At 44.5% G+C, this 15,047-nt stretch overlaps 1 protein-coding gene across 1 annotated transcript in view; it reads right to left on the bottom strand.

Annotated features, from left to right (window-relative positions):
* Window positions 1-11,906: 11,906 nt before the first annotated feature.
* crabp2a (cellular retinoic acid binding protein 2, a) overlaps window positions 11,907-15,047 on the bottom strand; it is a 4,475-nt gene continuing 1,334 nt past the window's right edge. Inside the window, exons 3-5 of the mRNA XM_017424960.3 lie at window positions 13,120-13,298; window positions 12,875-12,991; window positions 11,907-12,399 (exon numbers count right to left, since the gene is read on the bottom strand). Of these exons, the coding sequence (XP_017280449.1) occupies window positions 12,349-12,399; window positions 12,875-12,991; window positions 13,120-13,298 (347 nt within the window). The 3' untranslated portion in view covers window positions 11,907-12,348. The remainder of the gene's footprint in view (window positions 12,400-12,874; window positions 12,992-13,119; window positions 13,299-15,047) is intronic.

Raw genomic sequence — 15,047 nt, 5'->3', positions numbered from 1 at the left:
CCTCTCCGAGTAGCTCACTCCCTCTAACGCTTCTGTAACTGTTTTTTATCCCCAAAACTTTGGCATTTTGTCTTCATCCTTTCTTCTGCACACTAATATTTTCGCTTGAAGGAACCAGCTGACTTTGTAGACTACTGCGTTTTATTTCAGACCCGAAAAATCCACTTTGAGCAGGGGCGACAATAAGGGGGAGGCCAGGGGGGGCCAATGACCACCTCAGTAAATTTACCCTCACTATAGGAGATAATAGAATCTTGTGTTTGAAGAATTAGCAGTTTAAAACCATAATAGGTGTGAAAATATGCAATTGTCCAGTGTTATTTATTTATTTACTGCTAAAACTGTTTTTACACCATTAAATGATTGTTCTGGGGTTAATGCAACTCAAACTCATCATTTTTGTAGATATTGTTGGAAAACAGCAAATATTCCTCTTTCTTTAGTTACAGAATTGCTCCCGTTCAGAATCTCAGCTCAACTCGTATCATCTGATTTTAACTCCAGATTTTACTCCTCCAGCGTTTGATTTCCTCCCCTGAACGACTGCACTTCTGTCTCCCGTCGTCCTCGCAGCTTTAAGTCGTTGTTTCTTTTCGGAAGAAGAAGAGGAACTTCACCTTTTCCCTTTCCACCTGCCGTCTCTGACTCCGGATCATTTCACCGACTCAACATCTGTCGCGCACCGAGCCTGTCCGAAGTGAACTCGCCAACGTTCGAATGTAAACAAAGAACTCGTAAATGTTGGGAACAAAACCTGACTCTGCTGATTGCACCCTTTTTTTTTTTTACAAATTACGCCGTAGAAATTTTGTTTCTTCTGTGTTGTTTTTTATTTTCGTCCTCGTCTACAGGAGTGTGGATCACAATGTTGTTACCTTTTTTCTTTGTGAAAAAATGTTTTTTAAGTTACGGTTGAGTTGTAAAATCCTTCAACGACCACAAAGAGGAGACTCCTGAACACCAACACCACTTCCCGCTCCAATGGGAAGATATTAAATCCTAAATGTTTTTACAGTACTTTATTAATTTTGACTCCTCTCTTTTTTAAAAAAAAAAAAAAAGGTCAGGTTAAATGAAAAGTTGTTTGTCATTTGTCCAAAACAGCCAAATAAATCCCAAGTGTTATTCTTTTCTTCCAGCTGCTTTATTCTTTGCTTCAAAACAAAACGAGTGACAGGAAGAGGAACTGTTGGACCTACAGGCGGTTTGTGATCCCGTCTGACGTAAACGCATTTTAATGCAAAATTGTGCATTTTTATTTACGTATATATGTGCTTTTCCTGCTACGATACGTCCAAATGCCTGCTGTCAAAAACCCTCTCAGATCTGCTGCATGTCCAGGATTTAAAGGAAGATGCTGACGTTGTTATATTTTAGAAAAATCAAGTTTGGTGAAAATAGAGTTTGACGGAAAACACTCAAAAACCTAAATGTCAGATTTTAAGAACAATATGCATTAAACAACAAACTTAAAGTTTATATAAAGTTGGTTTTTAGTTAAATATTCCAGAGGAAAAACTAAACCCTTGTTGGTTTTTTCAGTTTTATGGCTCCATCTACAGGATATGAAACTCAGTTACACAACGAGGCCAATCTGTCAATAGTTACAGGAAAAAAGAGACCTAAATTAATGTGATATGTCTAATCAATCCTATAGAAATACAAAAGACCTTTTCCCAGTGGCATTCAAGAGTTTAAAATAGGCATAACTTAACAAATCAAGAAAAGAGGTCAAATTTACAGACGTTTGCGTTCGTTTTTTATGCCATACTATCAGCAACTTCTTTTCCATTTCTTTCTTAGTAACTGACTTTATTACAATCAATGAGAACAGTTTTAAAAAAAAAAATCTGAACATCTGACTTTGAAATAAGAAGAAACTACAGGAGAAAAAAAACATTTTCTGTTCTTTAAATGTCAAAATCAAAGATCACTGAAAGAAACTTTTGCTTTTTGGCTTCTAAGTTGGGTGAACTGTCTGCATGAAGAACACTCAGGACTTTGTTTTGTTTCTTTAAAAAAAGAGAAACAACAGAGACGCAGTCTGTCACAGACTGTTAGACCAGATCTGATGTTTTAAATATTACTTTGGAGGGGCAGATAAAATGTTAACAAGGGCCAGATTTGACCCACGGACTGTTTGACTTCGACACATTTAGTGTTTCAAACCCTACAAAATATTCCCACATTTGATGAGTTTGTTGGGTTTTTTAAAACAGTCTAAAGTTTTACAAAGTCAAATAGTTAGATGAAAGAGTACCAACCTGTTCCAGCTGCAACACAGTTTTTTTGTTCTTCTTTTTCTTTCAGCTGTTTCCCTTTTCAGGGGTCTCCACAGCGAGCCGTCCTCCTCCATCTAACTCTGTCCTCTGCGTCCTCTGCGTCCTCTGCATCCTCTGTCCTCACTCCAACTCCCTCCATGTCCTCTCTAATTGCATCCATATGTCTCCTCTTTGTCTCTATCATCCTTCTACCAATAGACCCGCTGTCCCTCCTCTGGACATGTCCAAACTATCAGTCTGGCTTCTCTAACTTTATCTCCCAGTCCTTCAACCTGTGCTGTACCTCTGATGACCTCATTCCTCATCCTGTCCATCCTTGTCATTGGAGACAGGTGACTGATTACTAACCAGGAACAGGTGTGGATGGGCGTGGCAGGCTGACTGTGGAAACTACTGAGGGGAGAAACTAAACATATAAGAAAACATCCCAAGAAAACAGAAACAGGACAGTTCAAAAACAGCCAGCAGACAAAACAACAACAACAACAACAACAACCGAAGAACACGGACTGGGACTCATGAGGCCTGTGGAAAATGACTGAATCTGTAGAGAAAATTAGAAAAAAAAGGGGAAATAAACAATAGAGAGGAGGTAGCTGTGGATTCAGAGACAAAACTAAGCTTAAAGTAGACTTTTCTTTTGATAGATAACATTAAAGTTAACTATTTATGTTTTCTTTTTATCCAAAATTATTATTATTATTATTTATTTAACAATAAGAGGAAAAAAGGTTCACATTCAAACCATCTTAACAGGATGAAACTGGTTGCCACTTTACCGATTCCACTTACCACCACTTGGTGTCGCTGTTTTCCATCTTTTGTGCTTCCTTAACCCAATAAAGAGAAGCTTCTTGGTGTCTGACAGGAAGGAAACCTCTTTTTTTTAAACCTTTTGGATGTCCTATCACCCCAAAAACCCACTTTGCGTGTTAGATGTCAGCGTAATAACTCCTGATAGTCAGCAGATGTTAGATTTAGGAAAAAAAAGTGCTGATTTTGTTCTTTCACATTTGACAAGCCTGCTCTCCTACAGATCAGCGTCCCGAACTAAAACTCATCATGAGTTGATAAATGTCCCCCAGCAGCGGGTTTGAGAGCCACTCACGAGTCGCCAGCGTGTCACCGAGTGGAGGATCGGCTTCATTTGTGTTGATTTGTGAGTCCAGTGGGAGGAAAAACGACGGTTATTAGGAAGCTGACCTCGGTCTGACCATCATTTCCAACATTTACTGCTAAACTGACATTGGTCCTTAACGGTGTCCTTCCATTAACGCCCTCCTCCTCTTTCTCCTCTTCCTCCAGCCTCTTCCAGTTCCCCTTTCCATCACAGGCGGAGTTGCCTGATAATCTTTTTTTTTTTTTTTGAGTGTATTCTCGTGACCCACCTGACACTTCTGGCATGAGGTGGAGGTTCTCGCTCCACATCTGCGTGTAAAAGTCTGACAGCCGGGGCCTTGCCGTGCACCGAGGTGGACCCGGAGTGAGAGCAAACACGAGGACAAACAGTCTCTCTGTCTCGCACACGGAGACTGTCTCGCATGGCTGTGCGGAGCGGATAGCTTTGACATCTTTTACAACCAAACTGCTGCTCCGTAAAGGTGAACACAGGTCAGTTCAGCCAAGGGAGACGCTTTGATGGGAATTTTAAAATTAAAGCTTTGCTGCAGAATTTGTTCTTAAATGCTTGTAAGGATCTGTGTTTTTACTGGTTGTTTCTTGGTAGTTATTACCACCACCAAGGAGGTTTTATTTTCAGTAACGTCTCTCTATCTATCTGAGTCCAAGATTACTCAAAAAGTTCTGAACGGATTTTCATAAAACATCAAACAAGGAGCAAGTGATCAGATTCTGGTGGTGATCGGGTCAAAGGTCAAGGTGCTCTAACTCTGCAGCTGTACAACAGGAAGGTTAAACTCCACAACTGGACACCTCATGGGTTGAGGGTGATCACTGGTGATTTCAAGGTGACGGGGGTTAAAGGTTCAGGTCACCTATGACCCAGTGCACTAACTCTGCAGTCATGTAACGGAGAAAATTAAACTCCACAGCTGGACACCTCTTAGGTCAAGGGTGATCACAATTGATTTCAAGACCTTGCAGGGTCAAAGGTCAACATCACAGTTGACCCGGTGCTCGAACTCTTCAACAGTGTGGAGGAACGTCAAACTGCCGCCGCTGCAGTAAAACCTGCAATCAGTCACTCAGATCTGTGGAAATATCTTTTGTTGTATGAAACTCATGGCGGTAAATGGAACAAAGAACTCCGATTTAAAAAATAAAAAAAAGGCAGTTGTTTTTTTAAAAAAAGTTGTTTTAAAAAAATGGCAACAACCCGTTTTTGGAGCCAATCCAAGAGCCACCTAAAGCAGGTAAGATATTAATTGTTCATATGCTTTTTTTTAGACCTCCACTGGCACTGAAACAACACCGGTTATTCAAAGCAAACAACAGACCTCCAAACCATCAAAACAATTTTTAAAAAAGCAAGAGAATGTGGAGTCTTTGGTGTCCTTTTTTTTTTTTTTTTTTCAGAAGAATCTGTGTCTCTCGCTGGAATTTCGGCCTGACGTGTTAGTGTTAGTTGGCGCGTCCGTGGGATATTTTTTTTGCTGATACTGAATCAACGTCAGACAAAAGATGACATCTGCGTGGACGGATCAGCGGAGGGCCAGCTGGAGGCCGTTGCGCCGGCGCTTCACATTTTATCCGTACGCTTGTGTTTATAGTGACGGCGTAGTGTTAGTCGAAAAGCCTGTTTTGTTTTTTTCCCCCAGCAGGTGCTCCAGAAACGTCAATCCTGCTGGTTTAGACAGGAGCTGTGCCAGGTTTCATAATGATTTTTTTTTTTAAATAAAAGTTCCCATGAAGACTGTTGGCCCCCCACCTTTTTGTTTCTCACTTGGGCCAAATGTAATGTTGCGGCTCGGAGACTTTCTTCATGTATTCACACGTTTGTAATGTTTGAACACATTCAGCTGACTTCTCCACCTCTGATGCGTCACATTTTGTCTGTTTACATTTCATCGTTTCAAGATCTAATAAGAAAAACACTGACGTTATTGAACTTACCTGCAGAAGCTTCAAACCACTTCACAATGATGACCCCCCCCTTTCTTAGGAAGATTTCTTAGGAAGCGTTTCTAAAACAGAAATAAAAACCCTTTTCAGACGTTGAGTAAGGATGTATTCACACCTGACAGTCCGGTGGATTCGGTTCAATTTGGGCCCAAAATTGCAGCATTTGTTCCATTTTTCAGCAGCTGAAAAATGGAATTTGTTCCATTTTTCAGCAGCTGAAAAATGGAACAACCAAGGTTTATAGGCAGACAAAAGTTCGCTTTTTTTTTGTCCGCATCAGAGTTGGATTGTTCACACCTCCCCAAAAGGAACCGGACTTTCTAGACAAACGAACCAGAGTTCGATTAAAGCGGATTAAACAGGTCCGGTGTGAACGCACCCTTAGGCTCACTTTGACCCGAACAGAGGCTGCGCTTTTATCCACTTCTTCATAATTTAGATTTTAAGTGTCAGACGTTTATCATTAGGCAAGCTTTTGTAGGTGCAACATTGCTTCAGCATTTATTTATTTAGTTTAAAAGGACTAAAAGAGTCACCAGAGCTGGTCAAAATTTCTGTTGGTGTGTCTGTTTTATTCAGTTTATTAGTGGAAGGAACTTGCTGCTTTTTTCAAAATGCTGATGGGCCCAAAACTAAGAAGTAAGGCTGAGAGTAAGTGGAGCATACCGACAGCAAACTAACAAAACCTCACGTGAACGTTGGTGTTCAGAGGTGTCTCTGTGCTGAATTTCTGCCTCAGGACGCTGATAAGATCCCATTCATGAAAGCTAAATGTATTTCCAGGCAGGAGTCAACATGGCTGACTGATCTCTCTCCCCTCCGCCGCCACTGCCGCCTCCTCCTCTGACCTCAGATCTTACATTCCATCTTCGGCGTCCTCAGTTTATCCAGAGTTCAGCATTAAGAGTCTGTAATCAGATTTGTTTTTACATTCTTCGCCTCGACAAAGGCCTCATTCATTTCCTGACCTGCTGAACTGCGACACCGTTGTCTGCAGAGGAGGAGGAGGACAGATCGGCGCGCTCCTGCTAGACTGGTAGGAGAAGTTTGGAGATTCTCCCGGCAGAGATCAGTCATAACTGAGCCTTTGTCTCTGCTGCGGTGAAAGCGAGAAGATTATCTTTTCCCAATGAGTGATGAAGGTAAAAGGTAGAATTAAAACGTGCCTTGCCCCTCCTCCTCCTCCTCCTCGGTCTCTGGCTCTCTGGTTCTCTCAGCTGCACTCATCTTTCCGCTCAGACGTCGAACTGAGGAGATTTCGCTGATTTGAGCGTCGGGAGAAGCTGCCAGCTGTAGGATCTTTCTCTGTCAAGCCTTCCTTAAAGATAATTAACCCCGAACGGCTCATTTTAACTGGAAACAGGACGTCTGAGGTGGCTCAAGGCTCAAGGCCAAACCTGAATCCTCATTTAGGTGTGGAACCAAAAACAAGCTGATTCTGGTGTCTGAAGGGTCAGCGGCTGCATTCTAATCAGAGAGTGGAGGGCCATCCATCCATCCATCCATCCATCCATCCATCCTCCCACTCATCCATCCATACATCCATCCATTGATTAGTCAGATCATGGAGGCAGCAGCTTAATCAGTGAAGCCCAGACTTCTCTCTCCACATCCACACCCTGAGGAGGTGTCCAGGGGGTAATCTGACCAGATGGCCGAACCACCTCAATTGGCTAGCTACCCTGCATAGAAAACTCATTTAGAACCGCCTGTATCCAAGATCTCGTTCTTTCGGTCACTACCCAGAATTCCTGACCACAGGTGAGGGTAGGAATGTAGACTGACCGGTAAACAGAGAGTTCAGCTCCATCTTCATCATAACGAACTGGTGCAGAGTCCACAACACTCCGTCTGACGATCCCACGTTCTATTTTTCCCTCACGCCTGAACAAACAGCCAATATTTTTAAACTCCCGACACGGAGAAAGCAGTCCGCCCTTTTCCGACTGAGGACCATGGCCTCAGATTTGAAGGTGCTGATCCCCATCCCAGAGCTGGAGATCACGGCCAGCAGGACCACATCATCTGCAGTTAGTGAGGCCTCGTTGACCACGACTGTGGCGATTATTTATGTCAGCCTCTGCTGTCATCAGCATAGATCATTTATTCTTCAAAGGTGCTAAACAATCTTCCAATGTTTTGTTTTTTATTTTTATTGGGAAGTTCTGTCTGTCACCAAACAAATGGCAGATATAGGGGTGAAATGTTAAAAAAAAAAAAAAAGTGAAATAAACTGAATAAGATGATTTATTTAAGGTCATCAAGCTAAACTTAGTTTAAAAGGGAAAGTTTTGGAGAGATCAAAACTTCTACATTTAGCTGAAATTGACAAAAGTAAACAGGTGTGCACTAAGTGGGATTCAAACTCTGGATTTCTTATTGTTTACAAAACTGGCCATGTGTGGTGAGCGGAGTGCTCTGATTGGCTGAGGCGCTCCTCTTTCGTAGCAGTGGTTCCTGCACTGGTTTGTGCTCAGGTTATGAATGATTTAATGCTTCACGGGTCAGATGGAATGAGCACGTGTGGGGCTGCCTGTTGACAAGCACTGAACTATGACTTATGGTCTGCTGGGTTGATGGGACACCTTTGTTTGTACTGACATTTGTTCTACAAGAGTCCAAGGAGGTTTCTGGGTGGTCCGACTTGGATTGGTGCACTTTACCTCTGTTTGGGTTACGTTTCCATCTGAGCAGCTGGGCGTTGGTGTGTAAATCAAAATTTCCGGACAGAGACGAGACACTGTCTTTCGTCGTGTCGACATGTCTGCCTCTTCCACACATAAAAAAATCTGCATTTGTAACCTTTTCTTTTTTTTTTTTCTCACTCGAGACTCATTTTCCTCCTGAGGCCTCTCGCTTCTTTACGATCTGACCCCAGAATCCACTTGACCCTTTGTGCTTCAAACAGATCGCAAATCACTTGTCTTGACTTTTGTGACACACACTCAAGTATGCAGAGTGTCCACACAATGCTGTCCTCCTCCCCGCACATAAATCATCGATCAAATGGCCGTCTGAGCCAGCCTACGGTCCCGGGCACTTAAACTAACCTGGTCTCCTACAATCATCTTCTTTTCCTTGTTACCTTGTTGGACACATTGATACTGTGTCAAATTTTCACTTAGCTTTGACAAAAGACGGCAATAACTATTTATCCTAAATTCATTTGTAGAGGTTTTTTTTTATTTTAAATCACAGTACAGTCATTTTGTTTCTTGGCTATAAAGTGTCAAGAAACTCTTTGAAAAAAAGCTCTTTGAATGAAGAAATAGACTTGATTTTGGACTGGATGGACAAGCTAATGGCTAGTCTGAGCAGGGCCAAGACCAACGTGGATTGCTGCCGTCTTAAAACGACCCTCAAAAACTTCTAAGCAGTTCACAACACTGTTTTGTAAAACTTTACATTACCGTTAGTATAGCGTTGTACAGCTATTCCGGTAGAAAGATTGTGATATCCCTGCTGCAGGTGCACCAGGTTTCAAAGGAAATGCTACAGCTAGCTGCTTCTGAAGCTATTTATGCTTACAAATAATCTCTGTAAATACCAGTAAAACAATGTTTGCACGAACTATGATGATTTTTTTTATTTATTTAGTTGGACAGCAGAAATACACTTTGGTCTTAGCCTGGGACAAACTAACCGTTAGCTTGTTTGACCAACTGTTAGCTTGTTGGACTAACTGTTAGCTTTTTGGACTAGCTGTTAGCTTGCTTTCCTAGCTAATAGTTTAAATGCTGTTAGCTTGCTGGATTAGCAGTAAACTTGTTGGAGTAGCTGTTAACTTGTTGGACTAACCATTACCCTTTTTGGACTAGCTGTTAGCTTGCTTTCCTAGCTAATAGCTTACATGCTGTTAGCTTGCTGGATTAGCAGATAGCTTGTTGGACTAACCACTAGCCTTTTGGACTAGCTTTTAGTTTGTTTTTACCAACAATTAGCTTGTTGTACTAGCTGTTAGCTTGTTTTCCAGACTATTAGCTTATTAGACCTGATATTAGCTTGTTCGATAAGCTGTCAGCTTACTAGACTAGCTGTTAGCTTGTTGGATTAGCTGTTAGTTTACTGGATGAGGAAGTTAGCTTGTTAGACTAACAGACAATCCATAATAAATTCTATTTCCCCAAACTGAAGTCGTTCAAGTAGCCGCCACCACCATCTTGTGTTTTTGCCACTTTTAAATGACCGATTCCTTCTTTGTTCATAACTACAGAACTACAGAGACCTAAACTACCATTTCTGGGAAAGGAGGTTTTTTTCTTTCTTGATGTTGTCAAACTAATTGAATGGCTCCAGTTTCTCGTTATGTTTTACACAGAATCTGCAGAAATAATAACGCGATAAACAAAGAGACTGTTCTGTTTCTTTTACGGGTTTCAGTTTGGCTGCTCACCTTCTGGGTGAGACGCAGCAGCGCTTTATGAGCGTACAGTGTGTAAACACTTCCCAGAAGGCGTGTTTTTAGCTTGTCAAGTGGATGTGTTCCTGCTTTTTTTAAATTTTTTTTTTTTACAAGAGTTCAGTCTAGGTTGGGTGTTTTGAATGGAGCCAGACAGCTGCCTTTTACTGCCCCAAGGGGTAATAAACAGAGACGGAGGGGTAGTTATTTACCCCTTTTATTAGAGCAGGAGGCAGAGGAGTGGACTTTATTGGGTTCACACTGTAACTACACACAGCTGCAGGGCAACAAGAGGTACTTCTTAAAGAAAGGCTTTTATCAACGCTGAATTCCTCTTTCAGGAATCTGTCTACTGCTAGTTCTTACTTGCCGCGTGTTTGCGTCGACTCGGCGTCATCCGTCTGTCGCGCACGCTGCTCCCTCCCCGTTTCCAGGACCCTTCGCGGCCTGATTGTCGTTAAGCACATCTGCTGTCGATCAGTTGCACCCCGTAACCCGGCTAGCATTTCCTGCCGCCGCAGACGTGACCGCTGACCTGCGCTCCGACCGCCCGACGATCGGCCAAGAAGAGGCTCGTATCCACTGACCCGCGTTTCTCCCGCGACTCTCCCAGGTTGCCAGAGCAGCAGATGGGGACTTTTCATCGATGGCGCTTTTCTGTCTGTGCGGCTGCGTGAGCGCAGAGGGGTCACGAATCAAAAAGGGAGGAACCTGAAACCTTCGACCTCTTCGTAGGGAGGGAGGGAGCGCAGCGGTGTTCAGGTCTTCGTCCGCGGAGCGAGAGGTAACCAGGATGGACCAGATATTTAACCCCAACTTGGACACGTGTCAACGATTTGGTTAGCCAAGCCAAGCTGGGCTTTTTGGGTACAATGTGTTGCAATCTATAAAACCCCTTCATGTTGGACTTTCCTTTAACGTTTCTGTAGCATCAGTTAGCTTTGAGGAAACGACCAGCCTGTTTTGGAGCCACTTCCTTCCATCCCTGCAGGGCTCTGAATCAAACCAGTGGGATTTACGACATTTATAAGTGCAGATTCTGTTGGACTCGGACTCTGTCAGGCTGCCGTTTCTCACCTTTCTGAACCCGGTGCCTCCAGCTACAAAGCTCGGTCGATCTGCGCGTTCGGCTTTTTAACAACACGTGACTCTTTCAGCCCGTAAAGTCAAATGTGTCAAAAGGAAGCGGCTTTGAAAAGCTCTAAAACTAAAACAACACTGCCCCAAAGCCTTGAGTCATTTCTCGTTTCTTTCTGTTCTGCAGCCAAGGAGCCAGACTTTCTTGTAATCTTCCGAAGCTTTCTTTTAAACTTTGGCTGCTTTTTTCCACTCATTTTCAGATTAATATTTGTCTTTTTTAAATGGATAATTCAGATTCAGGCATTAAAAGATGCCAAAACGCTAAAAATACCTCAGTATTGGGTCGACACCTAAGAGACAACTTAGCAAAGAATCGATTTTAGACTGAATGTTTGGGCACTTTGCTCCCCAGCAGTCTATCATAAAAAGGCCACAATTTCTTCAGCTGGATCTATGAAACGTACCAAACACAACACAGTTTGAAACTCATAAATTGGTATTTTAGCACCAACGAGATGATTCCATTAAAGCTGTGAGCTGAAACCCTCAGAAAGCTGCGAGAACGTTTTTAAAAGAAGACAAAAACGGTCAGGTTGCTTGGAAGCAAAATATGAAGAAATATGGAAAAAGCCCAAGCATGTGTGTCTGGATTAACTCTCAGTTGTCACCACACCAAACTTTAGCTCACAATCTGCAAAACCGACGGAAGTAGAAGCCATTTTAGTGTTCAGCACTCTTGAACTCAAAGCTTAATCTGCCGTAGGTGTTCAGCCAGCGGTTACTTTCTTAGAGTTTCCTTAAAATCCGTCCAGACGGTTCATGAGATGTTTTACGAACAGACAGACGGACAAACTGAGAAGGAGGTGAGAGGGATTAAGAGAGAGGAGGCCGATATGTTATTCTAGTTGCAGACAGCTGACAGAAAGCCTAAAAATAAAATGGAGCCACTTAATGCGTCGCGCATTCTGCAGCTACACTCACAAACCATAAACCATAAACGGGCACCGCGACACGCTTTGCTGCTCCTAACCGGGGGCTGGAGAGCCAAAAGTTTGACGCCAAGGTGAGTTAATAACGTGTTTTATTGTAAAAGTGTTTTCATACAAGCATGTTTTGCATAAAAGAGACACAATGTAGGAAAAAAAATTAAAAAACGTAATAAATGTGAAATGTCACGAGATAGACAGAGTGACAGGAAGGGAGAGGTCAGACGTCATCGCGCTGAAAAGAGCTCACGGATGGGTTTATACGTCTACGAACGGAGCCGAGCGCTTCGAACGGCGAGCTGCGACCTGACGCAACACGGAAGCCAGAGTTTTAAAAGTAAAAGCTGAGCTCGGTCGCGCTACGGTTAGCACCACGGTGAAGCTAACAGAGAAAACTGGACTAAAGCTACAGCTTGACGTCTCCCAGATCAAGAGAGTGGCGTAGAGTGAAAGAAGGGCCGGCGACGCTACAGACGACCGCTCGGAGAGCCCCAGAGGGACCGAGAGGGAGAAGTGCTCTTCATTGTCGCCCGTAGACTCTGGTGCAAACCACGTCGTCCGCCCTCATGGTCTGAAACAAGCACAGAGAGACAGAGAGAGAGAGAGAGAGGACAACAGGGAGGTTTAATGCGGGTAACCGTGAACTCGTCAACCTCCTGGAGGTGTCATCTGTTTGCTTGGCAGCGAATGAGAAGCACGTTCTGAAGCACGTTCTTAAAGAAACCCAAACGTTCCTGTAGTGAATGGGAAACGGGAATTTCCAAGCCCCTAGTCATACATTTCAGCAGGAACACCGCCTGAATCGGGACATCCCAGCTGGAAAGTGGGAGCAACCCCGACTACCCCCAGCTAGGCTTTCAAGATGGCTGCTAGGCGCCACTTCACTAATCAAATTCTGTTACTTTTCCTGTTAATATTCGCTCTTTAAGTTGTTGGGTTTTTTTCCACATTTAGAGCATGGAGCGCCTATCTATTTGGGAAGACTTCCCCGGCTCTCACCGAGCGGAGGACGGCTGCAACGCGTCTGTCACTTCGGCGAGACTTACCAGGACCAGCTCGCCGCTGCTCGTGATCTCCCGGCTCCAGGACGTCTTGGGCCCCGGTTCCTTCAGCAGCGTCTGCTCGCAGCTGATTTTGTTGGCCGTTTCCCAGCGCGGAAAACTCTGCAGGCACCGAAAACCAAGAGGGTGAGAAACCTTCTGGATGTCCGAATGAACGCACAAAACAGTTCACTGCGACTTGCGGAGGTGTGCAGAGCTGGAGCGTCTCCGGGACACGGCGGGGTGCTTACCTTGCACGGACGTCCGTCCACCGTGGTCTCGTTGAACTCCTGCCCCACGGTGAAGGTGATGTGAGTGGTCTGGACTATGGTCGACGTCTTGATCGACAGCGTCTCGCCGTCCTGCGTGATCTCCACCAGCGGCTTGGCGGCCGCCTTCGTGGCGATCTTGCGCAGCATCAAATTCACCCCTAAAGCGTCGGGCGAAAGAAAGAAACCGTTTTTAGACGAACAGCTCCCAAACTGGTGCTCCTTTCTGCTCGTTCCGCAGGGCAGTTACGGAGCAAACCTACGAAGGTTTGAGCTTGGGCTTCTCGTGCTGCGTTTGAGCGTCCCTGCTTGGTCTCAGGGAGGTTTCTTGTGTGGCCCTGGTCAGTTATCGCAGCAGAGGAAACAATGAGGTCATTGGACAAAGCCAGCCTGCACATGTGCATTCTCCCCAGATTTAATCATCTCTGAACACACGCTAACACCCACCCTCAGCCTGTTTGTGCTTCCTGCAGTCAGATGGGTTGTTTTTTTTTTGTTTTCCCAGCTTCCAGCAACAAACGAGAGCAGCTGAGGATTCGTGTCGTTATCAAAAAATCAGCCTGAAGTCTTTTCTGCCGCCACGCAGCCTGACGCCGAACTCCGTCAGCCTCCGGGAGAGTCGGGAAGCTGCCGGCTCGGGAATGAAGATGGAATAGAGGAGGAGGAGGAGGGGGAAAGTCAGACGGCCGAGGGGCAGAGGTCTTGGCACGGTGTGTGAAGATCTCTGTCCGAGGGCGAGGGGAAGTGTGTGTGCGCTCTCCGTCGACTTGGGTTTCACACACCTGACACACATTCCCGAATGTCACCGAGTGCAAACATCCACCCAGCTCCTTCTGCAGCCCGTCGGTGTGGAGACAGGCTGGGAGCAAAGAGCATTTTGTGGAAAAGGACATTTTTTTTGTAATAATTATGGAGGGATTTCTGGGCATTTAAGTCATTTTGGATGTAGAAATAGTTCAGTTTAAGGTGGATTAAAAGCAGATTTTTGAAGATCTTAATCTACCCTCCATGCTCGGCCTTGAGATACTCAGGTTCCACTTATTAATCGCTCAGTTTAATGACTTGTATGTTGAGTTTCGTGTGCAGAGAAGACCCAAAGCCCAAGCCCAGAGACCGACTTGAGACGTTACTATCGCTAAAATCAAGCTTTAACAAAGAAAAAAGGCTGACGAGGCAGCAGAACAAGACTGAAACTTTGCAACAACAAAACAAAACATGGAGGATCTGGAAGCAGAAAAACAAGACACTGACAACTGGAGGGATCAGAGAAGATTAAATACTGAGTTTAGGTGAGGAAACAGCGGCGGGAGTTGAACTGGAAACACGCTGAACCAAGACAGACGAGGCAAAGAAAAGAACCAAGTAAATAATACGGATGCAATCAGAGCAATAATACGAAACAATCCAACCCCCCAGGATCGGAACAGTATGGGAAAGAAGGACCAAAGTAAGAGAACTGTTGGCTGCAGAAGCAGCAGGAGTCTGAAGTTCCTCCGCTGACCCGAGAACTGTGGGACCAAAATCGCTTGGATTCACATAAAAATAAAACCTGACCACAAGGCAGAGCTGGGGTCAGAGGTCAAAGAGCACAGGAAGCGTTTGAGGCAGAGGGAGAAGAGGGTCTGCCCCCCCAGCACTTACAGTCACAAAGAGGGACGGAGACAGGCAGACGCGCTGATTGGTGCAACAGGAACCGTCTGCGCTCTGGACAATGGTGCCGTTTGACAGCTTTCTGTCAGTGACCCGCATCCTGGGGAGGGGGGGGGTGCGTGTTGACGTGGATTCCAGGTGTGCACTGGAAAAGTCATCCTGATTTCCTGATTAGAACCGACTGCGCTTGGACTTGGACCAAGCGCGCGCTGAGCTGCCGATCAGGACCCCCCCCCCCCAAAAAAAAAAAAAAAAAAAAA

Source organism: Kryptolebias marmoratus, linkage group LG16, assembly GCF_001649575.2.
Source record: "Kryptolebias marmoratus isolate JLee-2015 linkage group LG16, ASM164957v2, whole genome shotgun sequence".
In the NCBI taxonomy this organism is placed as follows: domain Eukaryota; kingdom Metazoa; phylum Chordata; class Actinopteri; order Cyprinodontiformes; family Rivulidae; genus Kryptolebias; species Kryptolebias marmoratus.
Note: the sequence above shows the minus strand (reverse complement) of the source record. Positions and strands in the feature narration are given on the sequence as shown.